Raw genomic sequence first — 13,724 nt, 5'->3', positions numbered from 1 at the left:
GTATGTCACATGAAGATAATAAGCTCGGAGCGAAATTTGTAATCACTTGTACCAACCAGTTTAGTAGAATCAAATTTAATAAATTGCAACATAATTCAATTAAGGGCACGATTTATACAAAGATGGAAAAAATCATTTTTTTTAAAATTGTTTATCTGGTTAAAAAAAAATACTCTCAAAATACAAATTAATAATAAAAATATAAATTATAAATAAAATTGAAGATATAAAAAAAAGAAATAATTATATTAATGACTCTAATTAATATTAATTCAAAAGACACTAAATTTTTTAAATTAATATAAAATAAGTTTTTTAAAAATCTTAATTTTACAATAAATTTTATCTATATCCATATATAATGGCAAAACCTGTTTTAGTGTTCAACATTTTTTTAATTTTGTCCTTTCTAATCATCTATTCTACTATAGGTCAGTTATTCTATGTTAAAAAATTTTCATTACCTCACCTCATCTCTTATCACATACATTTACATTCTATCTTATCTCATTCATTTACATTCACATAACTTCTATAATTATCTCTTTCTTCTCTTGCTATCTCTCATATCCAACTACTGTTATTGCATAATAAAAATTTTTTTTCTTTTCTTATCCATCTTCTCTTGCATGCATCCTTGTCATTTCACTTAAATATAACGTAAAACTAATATAATTTATATTTCCGTTGTCAAATATTCATAATAACAACGGCGGAACTGAGTCTAGATAACAGACCGGATAATAATAATATGGATAAGAATTCTGTATATTTATTTAATTTAATAATAGATTTTTTGCTTAAGTTTTAATTCAATAAATCTTTAATTATTGTACTAAATAATATTGTTATAATTATTATATTATGTTAATGTACTTTAGATTTATAACAATATATAATGACAATACCAAAAATTTTGGTGTCTAAATTTAAGTTTTAATATTATTCTTAAAGAGAGGGATTTATTATTAAAAAGAATTCTCCTGTACAATGGTCAAGTTACTCTAAATAAAAAAATTTTCATTTATTTTAAACAGCAACTTCATTAAAATTTTTTTATTGGATATAAATCATTGTTGCAGATTTTTAAAGAATAAAAGTAAAATAGTTTAAATAGGACAATTTTTTTAAATATAAAAATATTTTTTAACTCAATAGAAAAGTGGTTGAACAGGTATAGTAGTGCTTGTTGAGGTGCTAGTTCAAATAATTCAAAAAATAAATAAAAATAATTAGACTAAAAATAAAATAATTAACAATAAAATTTAGTAGATTAAATTATAGATCTTTAAAAATAAAAAATATTAAAAGAATTATAAAAATTATAAATAAAAATTCAATTCATAAAAATTATTAAATTACAAAATGAGAAAAGTATAAAAATAATAATAAAATGAAAGTAAAAAAATAATATTATAAAATTTATAAAAAATAATAAAAAATAAAACAATCATTGAATAAAAATTTTGTTTAAAATTTAAATTTTAAATAAATTAAAAAATCAAAATCAAATTAACGATTTTAATAATATAACAATATTTTTTAGTAAAAATAACATTTTCAATTTATATCACCTTTCAAAAATTTAATACATAACCGTCAATAGAAAAAATCAAACATCTTTATTTAAAGATGTTTTACACTTCTTTGCCTAAGTACAACCACTTGTCTCACCATGCATGGTCTTATTCATTATTACATTTTTATTCTCCGAAATATATATATAGTGCCCTCCAACTATTATTAGTACTCACCATTAACAACCCTCTTCTTGTTCATGTTGAACTTGCTGACGTCACCAACACATGCGTTCTTGAACAAGCCAACATCAGTGACCCCACGAATCAATTTGTAGCCGCGGCTCCTGAACTGATCCGGACCGTCAAATGGCATAGCGAAGCCAGCCAAGTAGGGCCCACCGCCCTCTTTCCTCTTCATTCCTAAGACGGTGCTCTCAATCTTCCTCATCATCTCTTTCACCTTTTCATTTCTGGGATCGTGCATGCACCCAACACTTGCACTCAGATCCAACGGTCCAACCATAATGCCATCAACCCCATCAACGGCTGCAATCCCTTCTACGTTTTCTACGGCCTCTGCGGTCTCAACCTGACACAAGATCAACAAGTCTTTCTCGTACTTCTTTGCGTAGCTCTCGTCGATTCCAAACCTTGAGGCTCTCACAATTGGTGTTGCCACTCCACGAACTCCATTTGGAGGGTACCTGATACAGTTTTTATGTCATTTTTAGGAGTCCAAGGATATTCTAGCGCTAGTGTTCAAATGTAACATAATTTTGTCCTAACTAAAAGATTCCCTTAGTCACTTAGACGGAGTTAATATAGATAATATTGAATAAGTTTGAAATTTTTAAGGCAAAAATACCATATTAAAGAGTTTGGAAAAAACAGATCAGTCCTGAATTGGGGATAATGTAGGCAACAACAAAAAAGTTTGAAAAAAATTGAGATTTTGAAAAAATATTCAAGATAAAAAAAGAAAAATATTAAAGAGTAAGTAAAATTTATTATTTTTAGTAACAGTTAGTTAATGATATTTAAAAATATAAACTAAAAATAAATCGTCATATTATTAAACTAGAAAAATAGATTGACGAACTAAAAATGCTGGTAAAAAATAATACATTCTACTAACTTTTAAATTTTTTTCAAAAAAAAAAAACTTACAAGTTGAAATTTTTTACATTTTTAATTAAAAAAACATTTGTATACAACCACATCTAATTTATTAGCAAAAATAATTGCTTTTAAATTTTCTATTTAAATACATTAAGTTGATTAATTAAAAATCAATACATAAAAAATTTCTTCGTTACATTTGGTTCCTATGATAACCATCTTGGAAATGCGCATAACTTGTTTCTAAATTTGAAATCTGACGTAGGTGTATAACTTGAGAGACAAAAATGTTATTTATGCAAGAAAATTAGTTATGATAAAAATATAATACATATATAATTTAATTAATTTTTAATATATATTTTATATTAATAATTAATTTTAGAGAAAGTATAGAGAGCCAATGGCCTAAGCGTACAATGGAGGTTTAGGAAGTATTAGAGATATGAACATTAGTGTTATGTTGTCTTGTCAGGTTATGCTTTTGGGATAAGTAGTTTCATGATGTGGTATTAGAGGTCTAGATCCGAAAGGTCAAGAGTTTGAACCTTGGTGAACCCCAAAATCAGTTTTTTATAACATGAGATGTTTATTATTATCCCTGGTATCCGGATGGTTATTCTGGATAGTATGAGTGATATTCATTTTATTCATAAACTAAAGATTTAGCCCATTATACACATTGTACGCTTAGACCATTGGCTTCCTAGTACTACCCTTAATTTTAATATACACCTAGTCGCCTGATTGAATTCGAGAAGGTATATTAAATAAACAATGAAAAAGATATGTAAAAATCAAATGAACAATAATGTTCATTTTAAAGGTCTATTTTAATTTATTTAATTTGAAAAGATATCATATGTACTATTTTTAATATATTTTTTATATTTTTATTTTATATTAGAAATTATCGATAAAAATGAGAGAAGATAAAAAAAATTATTGTTTATAGCATAAAATAAAAAGAAAAAAAAAATATATATATATATACAAAAATTATCTTATATATTATAAATCAAAAATTATAAAAAATAATATAAAGTTTGACCTGCAATAGGATACGGCCTTCTTGGCAGATTGAGGGCCATCGACGAGAGGGAAGATGATGCCTTGGGGACCAAGGTCCAGGACTTTCTTGACCCACACGTGCGAAAGCTCCGGCACACGAACGATGACCGGTGTGTTGGCCGCAGTGAGTGCATGGATGCATCGCAGGCCTTCGGAGATGCCTCCGAAGCCGTGCTCGAGGTCGAGGATCACAAAGTCATAGCCAGACCATCCCGCTATCTCCACCATGGTCGGACAGAAGCTAAGAAACGACATGCCGTACAGGCAATCGCCGGCTTGGAGGCGAGCTTTGATGGATTTCGGTTGATTGACAGTGGCGACGATGACTTGGTTGGCTTCGTATACTGCATGGTCGTTGTTGTGGTGGTGGCCATTGGTGTGACGGTGGTGGATATCGTTGCTGTTACAGTTGCCGATGCCACTGTCCTTGGTATTACCGTTGCCGTTTATTTTAGTGTTACCGTTGCCGTTGACGTTGATGTGGTAGTTGGTTTCAAATTCCATGCTGCGCTGAGATGTTGGTGAATGGTGAGGTTAATTGTGGGTTTGGTTGCTAATAGTAATAAGTGTTAGGGGCACTAGAGCAATAAAAGCTAGCTTAGGGGGTGCTTAGCTTAAATGCTCTAGTTCAAATTTGTGGTGATGAAAACTTTGGGTGCATTGGCATGTTTTTATAGATGAAAACTTTGGGAGCTTGGTATGGACGTGCATGCATGTTGATTGGTGGGACGTTGTCGTCATTAATGTTACTGAATTATTTTTGACATGATATTCTCTTCAGAAATCAGAACATTGGTTCTGTCCTGTTTTGATTTTCTGTTTCCTTTTTTGGTGGTGGTAGGATAGTGACTAGTGAGCAAGAGCATATCATTGAAGAGAAAGTCTAGGGGAAGGTAATTTTTATATTTTGTGGTTAGCATTTAACCATCAAAAGAAAAGTGAATGATTTTTTATTATTAGATGTAATCTTATACCATTAAAAACATTATTAATAATCAATTAATAGTTATAAAACACAAAAATTACTGACCCTAACACTCCTCATCATTGAATTCAACATCCCTAATCATGAATAGATAGGAGTATGGACTGCACCTTTAATTTGATTTTTGATTGATATTATATCACGTTATTGGATATAATCTTATCCGCTACACTATTGCTCAGGTTTGATTGTACATGATTATTAATTATAACAATTTTATTTTATTTATCCGCTGCACCAAATTTACATGATTATTAATTTTAAATTTTTAATTATTAATTTATAACTCGATTTTTTTAATCAAAATTGAGTGAATTTGAGACTTTAAAATGACTATTGCCCCTTTATTTTATCATCAATAATGGAGTTGCTGGCCAATATAACGGATGTTATCCTGTTAGTAATTGAATCAATGATATGACTGCCCAAATGCAATCATGGATCATCAGTACCTGCCCACAATAATTAAAGCTTCAGAATAATCAACAATGGGCTAACACATGCTCCTCTTCAATTCGTTTCAGCAAGCAGGGATAATATCATATACGGATTTCAATCGTAGACCCTCGCTCACTGCCCTATATTGAAGCCACAAAAAAGAAGGCACGACCAATAATCAATATTATGATTTCTGAGGAGTCCATCCACCACAATGAGCATGCATGCATGCAACCCCATACCAAGCTCTCAATACAACAACAACCTCTTTGGCTATTTCCCCCTTCATTATTATACCCAGTTTCCCACTATAAAAAGAACCCACCCTCACACACTTTTCGTCACCATCACAAGTAGCCAAGCCTCAATAGAGTTATAAGCTAATAAGCTTGGCTGGATAGCTAGCTAGCTTTCATCACTTAGCAAAATCAACAAAGGCTAGCTACCTAGCAAGTCTTATTAATTAGTTGACTAGTTATCTTCTTCATCATCAAATAAAATGGAAACCATCAACCACATCATCAACGGCAACGGGAACGACAATGGTAATAACCACGGTTACACCAATGGTAATAACCATGCCGTATATGAAACCGAAAAAGATACCATCGTCACCACGGAACGAAAATCAATCAAAGCTCGCCTCCAAGACGGTGATTGCTTGTACGGTATGTCATTTCTTAGCTTCTGCCCGACGATGGTTGAGATAGCAGGATGGTCTGGCTATGACTTCGTTATCCTTGACCTCGAACACGGCTTCGGAGGCATCTCTGAAGGCCTGCGATGCATCCATGCACTCACTGCGGCCAACACACCGGTCATCGTTCGTGTGCCGGAGCTTTCGCACGTGTGGGTCAAGAAAGTGCTCGACCTTGGTCCTCAAGGCATTATCTTCCCCCTCGTTGATGGCCCCGAATCAGCCAAGAAGGCCGTCTCCTATTGCAGGTATAAGTCAATAATTACCGTTTTGATCCCGCTACGAAATGTAGTCAACTAGTTGAAAAAATAGGTCCATTTCGAAAAAAGAAAAGAAAACAACCCTCACTACTCTAATCGATTGAAATTCGATAAAATAGAGTAGTGAAAATTTATTTTTTATTTTGTTTTGTAATAAATTTATTTTTTAATTAAATGGTTAAAATTGGTTTCACTCCTAGTTAACTCTAGCAAAATCATATATTATTTTTCAACCACGTTAATTACATAGTAAAACTGAATTTTCAAATCCACTATTGACATATAATATATATTAAAAAATATACATTAAAAATAAATTAAATAACACATATATTTATTTACAAAAATAATATCGACAAAAGAGTTACAATAATAAAGTGATTAATTTTATAATTATGTTAAATATATACTAAAATCAATTATTTATATAAAATATATTAAAATATAAAATACACATTAAAAATAAATAAAATAATATATATATATTTATACACAAATATATAATAACTAATTTTATTAACTAATTTTAGTATACAAAAAATATTTTTATTAATCATAACAAGTTACATAGATATATTTATAAAAAAGAGGTGATTTTAAATATTCTATAAACATAAAAAGTTATTTAATAAAAATAATTATTATATATTTATATACATATTATTTACATAGTTTTAGTAAAATAACCATTTATCGAATAATCAAATTTTATTTATGAACATCAATATCCATACCTTTCAATATAATAGTTTATTAGCTACTCAATTTTTAGTATATACATATATCAAATTGAAATATGAATATATTGCTGAACTACTAAACTAATAATATTACATACAAATTATGACAGGTACCCTCCAAATGGAGTTCGTGGAGTGGCAACGCCGATTGTAAGGGCGTCAAGGTTTGGTATTGATGAAAGCTACGCAAAGAAGTACGAGAAAGATTTGTTGATTCTGTGCCAGGTAGAGACTGCAGAGGGAGTGGATAACGTAGAAGGGATTGCAGCCGTTGATGGGGTTGATGGCATTATGGTTGGACCGTTGGATCTGAGTGCAAGTGTTGGGTGCATGCACGATCCCAGAAATGAAAAGGTGAAAGAGATGATGAGGAAGATTGAGAGCACCGTCTTAGGAATGAAGAGGAAAGAGGGCGGTGGGCCCTACTTGGCTGGCTTCGCTATGCCATTCGACGGTCCGGATCAGTTCAGGAGCCGCGGCTACAAATTGATTCGTGGGGTCACTGATGTTGGCTTGTTCAAGAACGCATGTGTTGGTGACGTCAGCAAGTTCAACATGAACACCAACAAGATCAACGGCCAGTACTACTAGTTTTCCAGGGTATTAATTGAGGCATAATATAGTGTTGAGAATATATAATGAATAAGATCTCTCATACGGTGTAAGAAGTTTTCTGAACTTGTTCTGTCTCTTTTGTGTTTTAGAAATGTTACGTTGTTTCAACTTGCAATAATATATTTTTGTTTATTTAGATAAGAAAAGAATTGGGTGCATGTGCATGACCGTACCATTTCACTTTCATCAAATTTAAAGATAGGAAAAGGAAAAAACAATAAATGAAGGAGTAAAATAAAGAGAAATTTTTCTATATTTTTTAAGCACATTTAATATATTTTTCAAAAACAATTACAACTGCTCAGTTGTAATTTTCTTTATATAAATTGTAATTATTATAAATAAAATTTTTCGGATTTCCTTCTTCTTTGGTGGAGCACATTTCAAGAGCATGCACCGGCTTTTTTTTAAACAAATAAAAAAATTTTATATTACTATTTTACATTAAAGAAATAATGAAGAAGAAAAGATAGACACAAAATAAAAGAACGCGTAAAAATAAAAAAAAATTATTAATAAAACAGGAAAAAAATAAATTACAATGTAAGTGTTTGAATTCAAAAAAAATTACTTAAAATTTTTTATTTTTATTCTGTAATACTAAAGGGTTAAGAATTTTTTGAGTTTTTAAATATTTTTCAAAAGAACTAAACTCTTTTACAATATTAGTCTAAGATTTATTTATAAACATTTTATGTTAACTGATAGTTACACTTCATATACCATTTTTGGCCAATTTGAATTATTTATGTAACTGTTGCCGCACTCTTTGCTTAGTTGATTGAAAATCCTCATAAGTAACTAAAACAACTAAATTGCTAAATGACTTAATTAATTAATTAAAAATAAATATCGTATTATAAGTGTATGGAAATATCAACATATAATTATAAAAAAGGGATAAATATGTCTATGAACTTTTGTTTAGCACATCTTTTTATTTCTGACCATTTAAAAATGTTTTTAAGTTCTTTGCCTCTTTAAAAATTGAACATATAAGTCCCTCCATTCAAATAGATGATCATTCCTCTTCATTCAACAGTTCATTCATTCGGATCTCGCTGTCTTGGTTCTTAGCTGATTTGCTTCCAACATCGGTTTCCTTCTCATGTTACAAATGTAACAACAATTAGTAAGTCAAGATGAAGTCATCAAACAATGTACACAACTCTTGCCATATATAGTTGCATTGTTTTGTGATTCATGAACAGGAAGTTGTTTAAATATTGGATCTAAGTATGATTTAATTTTAATTGAAGTTTCAGTATCTCTACATTATGTTTGAATTATGATGCTATTACTATTCTTTTGGTTTTGTACTGCGCACTAATTAATACAAAGAGTAAGATTATGCTCTTAGTTTCTTATATGAAGTTTAGAAGCTGAAGAATTACTTTTTCAATTTTTGGTTTTGATTTCTTAATCTGACCTTAATAGAAGAAAGAGGTTTTGATTTCTTAATATGCTCTTAGTTTTGATTTCTTAGTTTCTTAGTTTTGGGTTGTGAATTTTGGTGGCTAACATTGTTCAAAGATGCAAATCAAATTTGCCAAAGTTGCCATCAATGCAAAAAGTTTGGAAATGCATCCCAAAGGGATGAAATGTCCTACCAACTAATCTTGTTTTGCAAAATTTTTTATGTATAGGGTATTGACTTTATGGAGCCATTTCCGAACTCAAATGGGTTCTTAGACATTTTGTTAGCTATTGATTATGTGTCAAAATAGGTGGAACTGTGGAAGTAGTTCCAATCCGAACTGATGATGCTAACTAGGTTGCTTCCTTTGTGAGGAACAACCTCATTTATCGTTATGACGTTATGGGTCACCACGAGAATTCGTGGGTGACCAAGAAATTCATTTTTGTAATAGGAATTTGAAGGTGCTGATGAGAAAGTATGATGTGATTCATAAAGTTGCTACTACTTATCATCCTTAGGCCAAGTTGTGGTTTCAAACTGTGAAATCAAGAGGAGTCTGAAAAAGATGGTAAAACCCCAAAGGAAAGATTATAGTGCAAGGCTAGGAAATGCATTGTGGGCCTACTGAACTGCATACAAGACACCAACAGGAATGGTTCTATTTCGGTTGATTTACGGCAAAGCTTGCCATCTTTTTGTTAAATTGAGCACAAGGTCTACTGGGGGGTAAAGGAGTGCAATATGGGCCTGCAGAAGGCGGGTGTGGAGAAAAAATTGCAGTTGGAGGAATTAGAGTTCCTGAGACTGGAGGCATATGAGAATGTCAGGATCTGAAAAAAATCAAGGCAGTGCATGATCGGAACATTCGGCGAAAGAAATTCAGAGGTAGTAATTTGGTACTACTCTATAATTCAAGGTTGAGGTTAATGCTAGAAAAGATGAGATCAAAGTGGGATGGCCCATAAAAAGTGAAAAAGGTTGAGTCCTATGGTATGGTTCGTTTGCATCATCCATTAAGTGATAATACTTTTAAGGTGAATGGGCATAAACTCAGGCTATATCACCATGCTAACCCCAAGAACAACAAGGAATTAGAGGTTCACCTCTTAGAGGATCCTCCCAATGTAAAGGATTGAGCTTTATGCTCGTCCAACTTAAGGATGTTAAAGAAAACTGCTAGGTGGGAGACACCCTACCATAGTATGATCTTCTACTTTTTCCTCTTTGTATAAAGTTCATTACTAGTTTTCCATTTCTTCTTAGTTGCATTTCTTAGATTTTATTAGTGGAATTAAGGTTTCGAAGTGTTTTCCATTGTTTTGGTTGTTTGTTATGTGGTCATAAGGTTTTATTTGATGAAAAGGAGCAAAGATTGCTAATTGCAATCACGCGTATGCATACATAACCCATGCGTATGCATCATTCTCCAAAATGTGCCATATCATACGCACATGATTCATGCGTACGCACTAACACCAAACCATAATGAAAGTATTTTTGTGCGAGTATCGTGTAAGTACTATGCGTATGCACGATGCAAAACCAAAATGAAAGTGTTTTTGTGCGGGCATTGTGCAAGTACTGGGTGTACACATAATTTCAAATGTTTCAAGCCCTTGTTTTTGAAACACATGCACACGCACAACCCCCAATTTTGCCCAAGTCGTGCGTCAAATGGTAGATGCGTATGCACAAAGTCAAAAATACATAACTTCTGATGTGAGCCCTAACTTTCACAAAACACACACAACACCAGTTTTTTCTCTTCTTCTCACCGCCACCATCCACCATCAATTTTCATCACCTCTATTTTGTCGGTGAGCCACCGTCACCGCCAGCCACCTTCCTCCTTTCCTTCTTCTTTTCTTCTTCTATTCTCACCTTCATAACCCTCTCATCAACCCACTTCCGGCAAGCCATTGCCACCGGGACTACCTCCTAGTTGACCATTGCAGCTACTTTGCTCAGCTGAATTTTTATCACCTCTTCTGTTCAGTTTCTGCTTGCTCTGTTCTAGGTTTTAACTTCATTTTTATTTCTAATTTCTGTTTAGTTTGATTGATATTGTTGTATTAGTTTATTTTGTTTAGTTAGTTGGTTTGATTAATTTTTATTTTTAATTTCTGTTCAGGTTCATATTAGGATTAGAGTAGCTTGTATATATTTGCCTATGCTTTTATGTTCTCAGAGTTGGAATTTAATTTGTTTTTCAATTTGTGTGGATTATTTGGACTGTTATGATGCTAATTATTCTAATTTATGCTTTTGTTTGATTCTTTGATGATTAACATTGTGAATTTGGTTGCGACAAACTCTTAGCTGTGCCATTTTATGTATTATAGGATGATATATACCAAGTGTTTGTTAAAAGGATCCAAATGGATTATGAATAAATTCTGGATCAGGTCTTTAAGAATCAATGCTTATTCTCATATGATACTCATTCTTTATGAATTGATAGGGATTTGATTTATCTACTACAATGAAAAAGATCAGGCAGTAGACGTGGAGGCGCCCCAGTCTCACCAGCCTGAGAACAATAGAGGTAGATATCCGTAGCATCCTTTACTCCCCGGTTCGATATTGAATGCACAGAGGAATGTGCAAAATTTTAAGTGTGGGGAGGTCAGTGACCGATATTTTTTTGGATGTGACAATTTTCTTTCCAACACCTAAACTCTAATTTCTTTTGATAATTGTGATATTTTGTATTTTGAGCTATTTGTTTGTATACTTTATTATTCTGAATTTTTCTTTAGTACTCTTGCATTTTAGTTGGTCTGTTCATAACATAAGGCTTTATTTTGATTCCTAATACTCTTTTTAAGATGATTTGTACATATTTCTTTTATCTTTGTAGTTGTGATTGGATGGATATGGATTATATGACCTAGGTAACTTTTTATATGCAGGAGATAACTTGGAATAGTATAGAATACAGAGAAGAACTTGGAATTTTGATTTTTCATCCAATCACCCATTTGTATGTAAGCATGTATATAATTGAGACCATCATTTCTTATAAACTCACTTGTCTAAATAGCCTACCTTTTTATCTACCATTATTAGCAATTTTGAGCCTATTTAATCCCTTTTATTCTTAATTTTTAGCTCATCACTAATCCTAAGCGAAAAATAATAAATGTTCTTATTCGGATTTTTGATTAGTTTAGATTAGTGTGTGAGTGCATTATGTGAACTTGGAAAAGGGAATTTGAGAACTTGGTAGAAGAGAAAGATATAATTTGAATTTATTGAGGATTTTTGGAAAGTAAGTTCATTTTCATGCAGTAAATATTTAAACCATGTGCATTTATCTCTTTTATGTTTTAAGTTTCATCTTAAAAAAAAAAAGAGAGTAAAATAGTAAGTGGATATACTTGTACATAAGGAAACAAAAGGAAAAAATAAAAAGGGCATACATCATACCCTAAATAGAATTTTGGAAAGCAAATGCATATGTGATAAATCTTGATAATTGCACATTAGGTAATTGCAGAAATGACTGGTGCTATGACCAACTTAGCTTTTAGAGTCTCAAACGTCTGCAGACACTCTATGTCAAAGACGAATGGTGTGTCGGCAGCCAGCAAATTACTCAGAAGTTTTGCAATTTTTGAAAAATCCTTTATAAACCTCCTATAGAATCCTGTGTGCCCCAGAAAGCTTCTGATTACCTTAATATTGGCAGGTGGTGGTAATTTTTCAATTACCTCTACCTTAGCTTGATCCACCTCTATTCCCTTGTTCAAAATTTTATGCCCAAGGACAATTCCTTTAGTCACCATGAAGTGAGACTTTTCCCCGTTTAAAACCAGGTTAGTCTCTTGGCACCTTTTTAGAACAAGTGCTAGATGGTCAAGACAGGAGCTGAATGAGTCTCCAAACACTGAGAAGTCATCCATGAAGACTTTCAGAAATTTCTCTACCATATCAGAGAAGATAGAGAGCATGCATCTCTGAAAGGTTGCAGGTGCATTGCACAAACCAAATGGCATCCTTCTGTAGGAAAATACTCCAGATGGACATGTAAATGCTATTTTATCTTGGTCTTGTGGATCTACTGCAATTTGGTTGTAACCTGAATAACCGTCTAAAAAGCAGTAGTAATCATGACCTGCTAGTCTCTTTAGCATCTGGTCTATGAATGGTAAAGGAAAATGATCCTTTCTGGTGGCTGTATTGAGCCTTCTGTAGTCAATACACATATGCCACTCTGTAACTATTCTTGTAGGAACCAGTTCATTCTTTTCATTATGAACCACTGTCATGCCTCCCTTCTTGGGGACAACTTGGACAGGGCTCACCCAGGGGCTATCAGAAATAGAATAAATAATTCTAGCCTCTAGTAACTTAGTGACCTCTTTCTGCACCACCTCCTTCATGGTTGAATTTAGACACCTCTGTGATTGAACTACTGGCTTAGCATCATCCTCTAATAGGATCTTGTGCATGCATCTAGCTGGGCTAATGCCCTTAAGATCACTTATGGACCACCCAAGAGCTGTCTTGTGTGTCCTTAGCACCTGAATTAGTGCCTTCTCCTCCTGTGGCTCCAAAGCAGAGCTTATGATTACCAGAAAAGTGTCATCTTCTCCCAAAAATGCATATTTCAGGGATGGTGGTAGTAGTTTGAGATCGGGTTTAGGAGGCTTCTCCTCTTCCTGAGGAGTTTCCAGAGGTTCTTTTGTTTTCTTTGGTTCCTCCAGATCAGGCTGAACATCTTTAAAAATGTCCTCTAGCTCTGATCCGAGACTCTCAATCATATTGACCTCTTCCACCAGAGAGTCAATAATATCAACGCTCATGCAGTCGTTTGGGGTGTTTGTATACTGCAGAGCTTTGATAGCATTCAACTT

The 13,724-nt window shown here is 32.6% G+C and overlaps 2 protein-coding genes across 2 annotated transcripts; one reads left to right on the top strand and one right to left on the bottom strand.

Moving 5' to 3' along the window:
- Positions 1 to 1,605: 1,605 nt before the first annotated feature.
- On the bottom strand, positions 1,606 to 4,346 carry LOC112800679 (uncharacterized). Its single transcript, XM_025843041.3, has 2 exons — positions 3,691 to 4,346; positions 1,606 to 2,224 (listed from the first exon to the last, which is right to left on the bottom strand). The coding sequence occupies exons 1-2, from the start codon at positions 4,212 to 4,214 to the stop codon at positions 1,744 to 1,746; spliced, it is 1,005 nt and encodes a 334-aa protein (XP_025698826.1). The 5' UTR covers positions 4,215 to 4,346; the 3' UTR covers positions 1,606 to 1,743.
- Positions 4,347 to 5,466: 1,120 nt separating this feature from the next.
- On the top strand, positions 5,467 to 7,508 carry LOC112800696 (uncharacterized). Its single transcript, XM_025843062.2, has 2 exons — positions 5,467 to 6,078; positions 6,941 to 7,508. Exons 1-2 carry the CDS (start codon positions 5,633 to 5,635, stop codon positions 7,419 to 7,421), a joined length of 927 nt encoding a protein of 308 aa, XP_025698847.1. The 5' UTR covers positions 5,467 to 5,632; the 3' UTR covers positions 7,422 to 7,508.
- Positions 7,509 to 13,724: the final 6,216 nt, after the last annotated feature.

The sequence above is a fragment of the Arachis hypogaea genome, chromosome 1, assembly GCF_003086295.3.
Source record: "Arachis hypogaea cultivar Tifrunner chromosome 1, arahy.Tifrunner.gnm2.J5K5, whole genome shotgun sequence".
Taxonomy (NCBI): Eukaryota; Viridiplantae; Streptophyta; class Magnoliopsida; order Fabales; family Fabaceae; genus Arachis; species Arachis hypogaea.
The sequence above is the reverse complement of the archived record's forward strand: the minus strand, read 5'-3'. Positions and strand labels throughout refer to the sequence as shown.

What these genes read in the sequence shown, in the direction of transcription:
- LOC112800679 (XM_025843041.3), bottom strand. Translation starts at nt 4,214, where the DNA reads ATGGAATTTGAAACCAACTACCACATCAACGTCAACGGCAACGGTAAC. An exon ending in AAGGCCGTATCCTATTGCAG is followed by an intron (nt 2,225 to 3,690) that starts GTCAAACTTTAT and finishes AAACTGTATCAG; the next exon opens with GTACCCTCCAAATGGAGTTC.
- LOC112800696 (XM_025843062.2), top strand. Translation starts at nt 5,633, where the DNA reads ATGGAAACCATCAACCACATCATCAACGGCAACGGGAACGACAATGGT. An exon ending in AAGGCCGTCTCCTATTGCAG is followed by an intron (nt 6,079 to 6,940) that starts GTATAAGTCAAT and finishes AAATTATGACAG; the next exon opens with GTACCCTCCAAATGGAGTTC.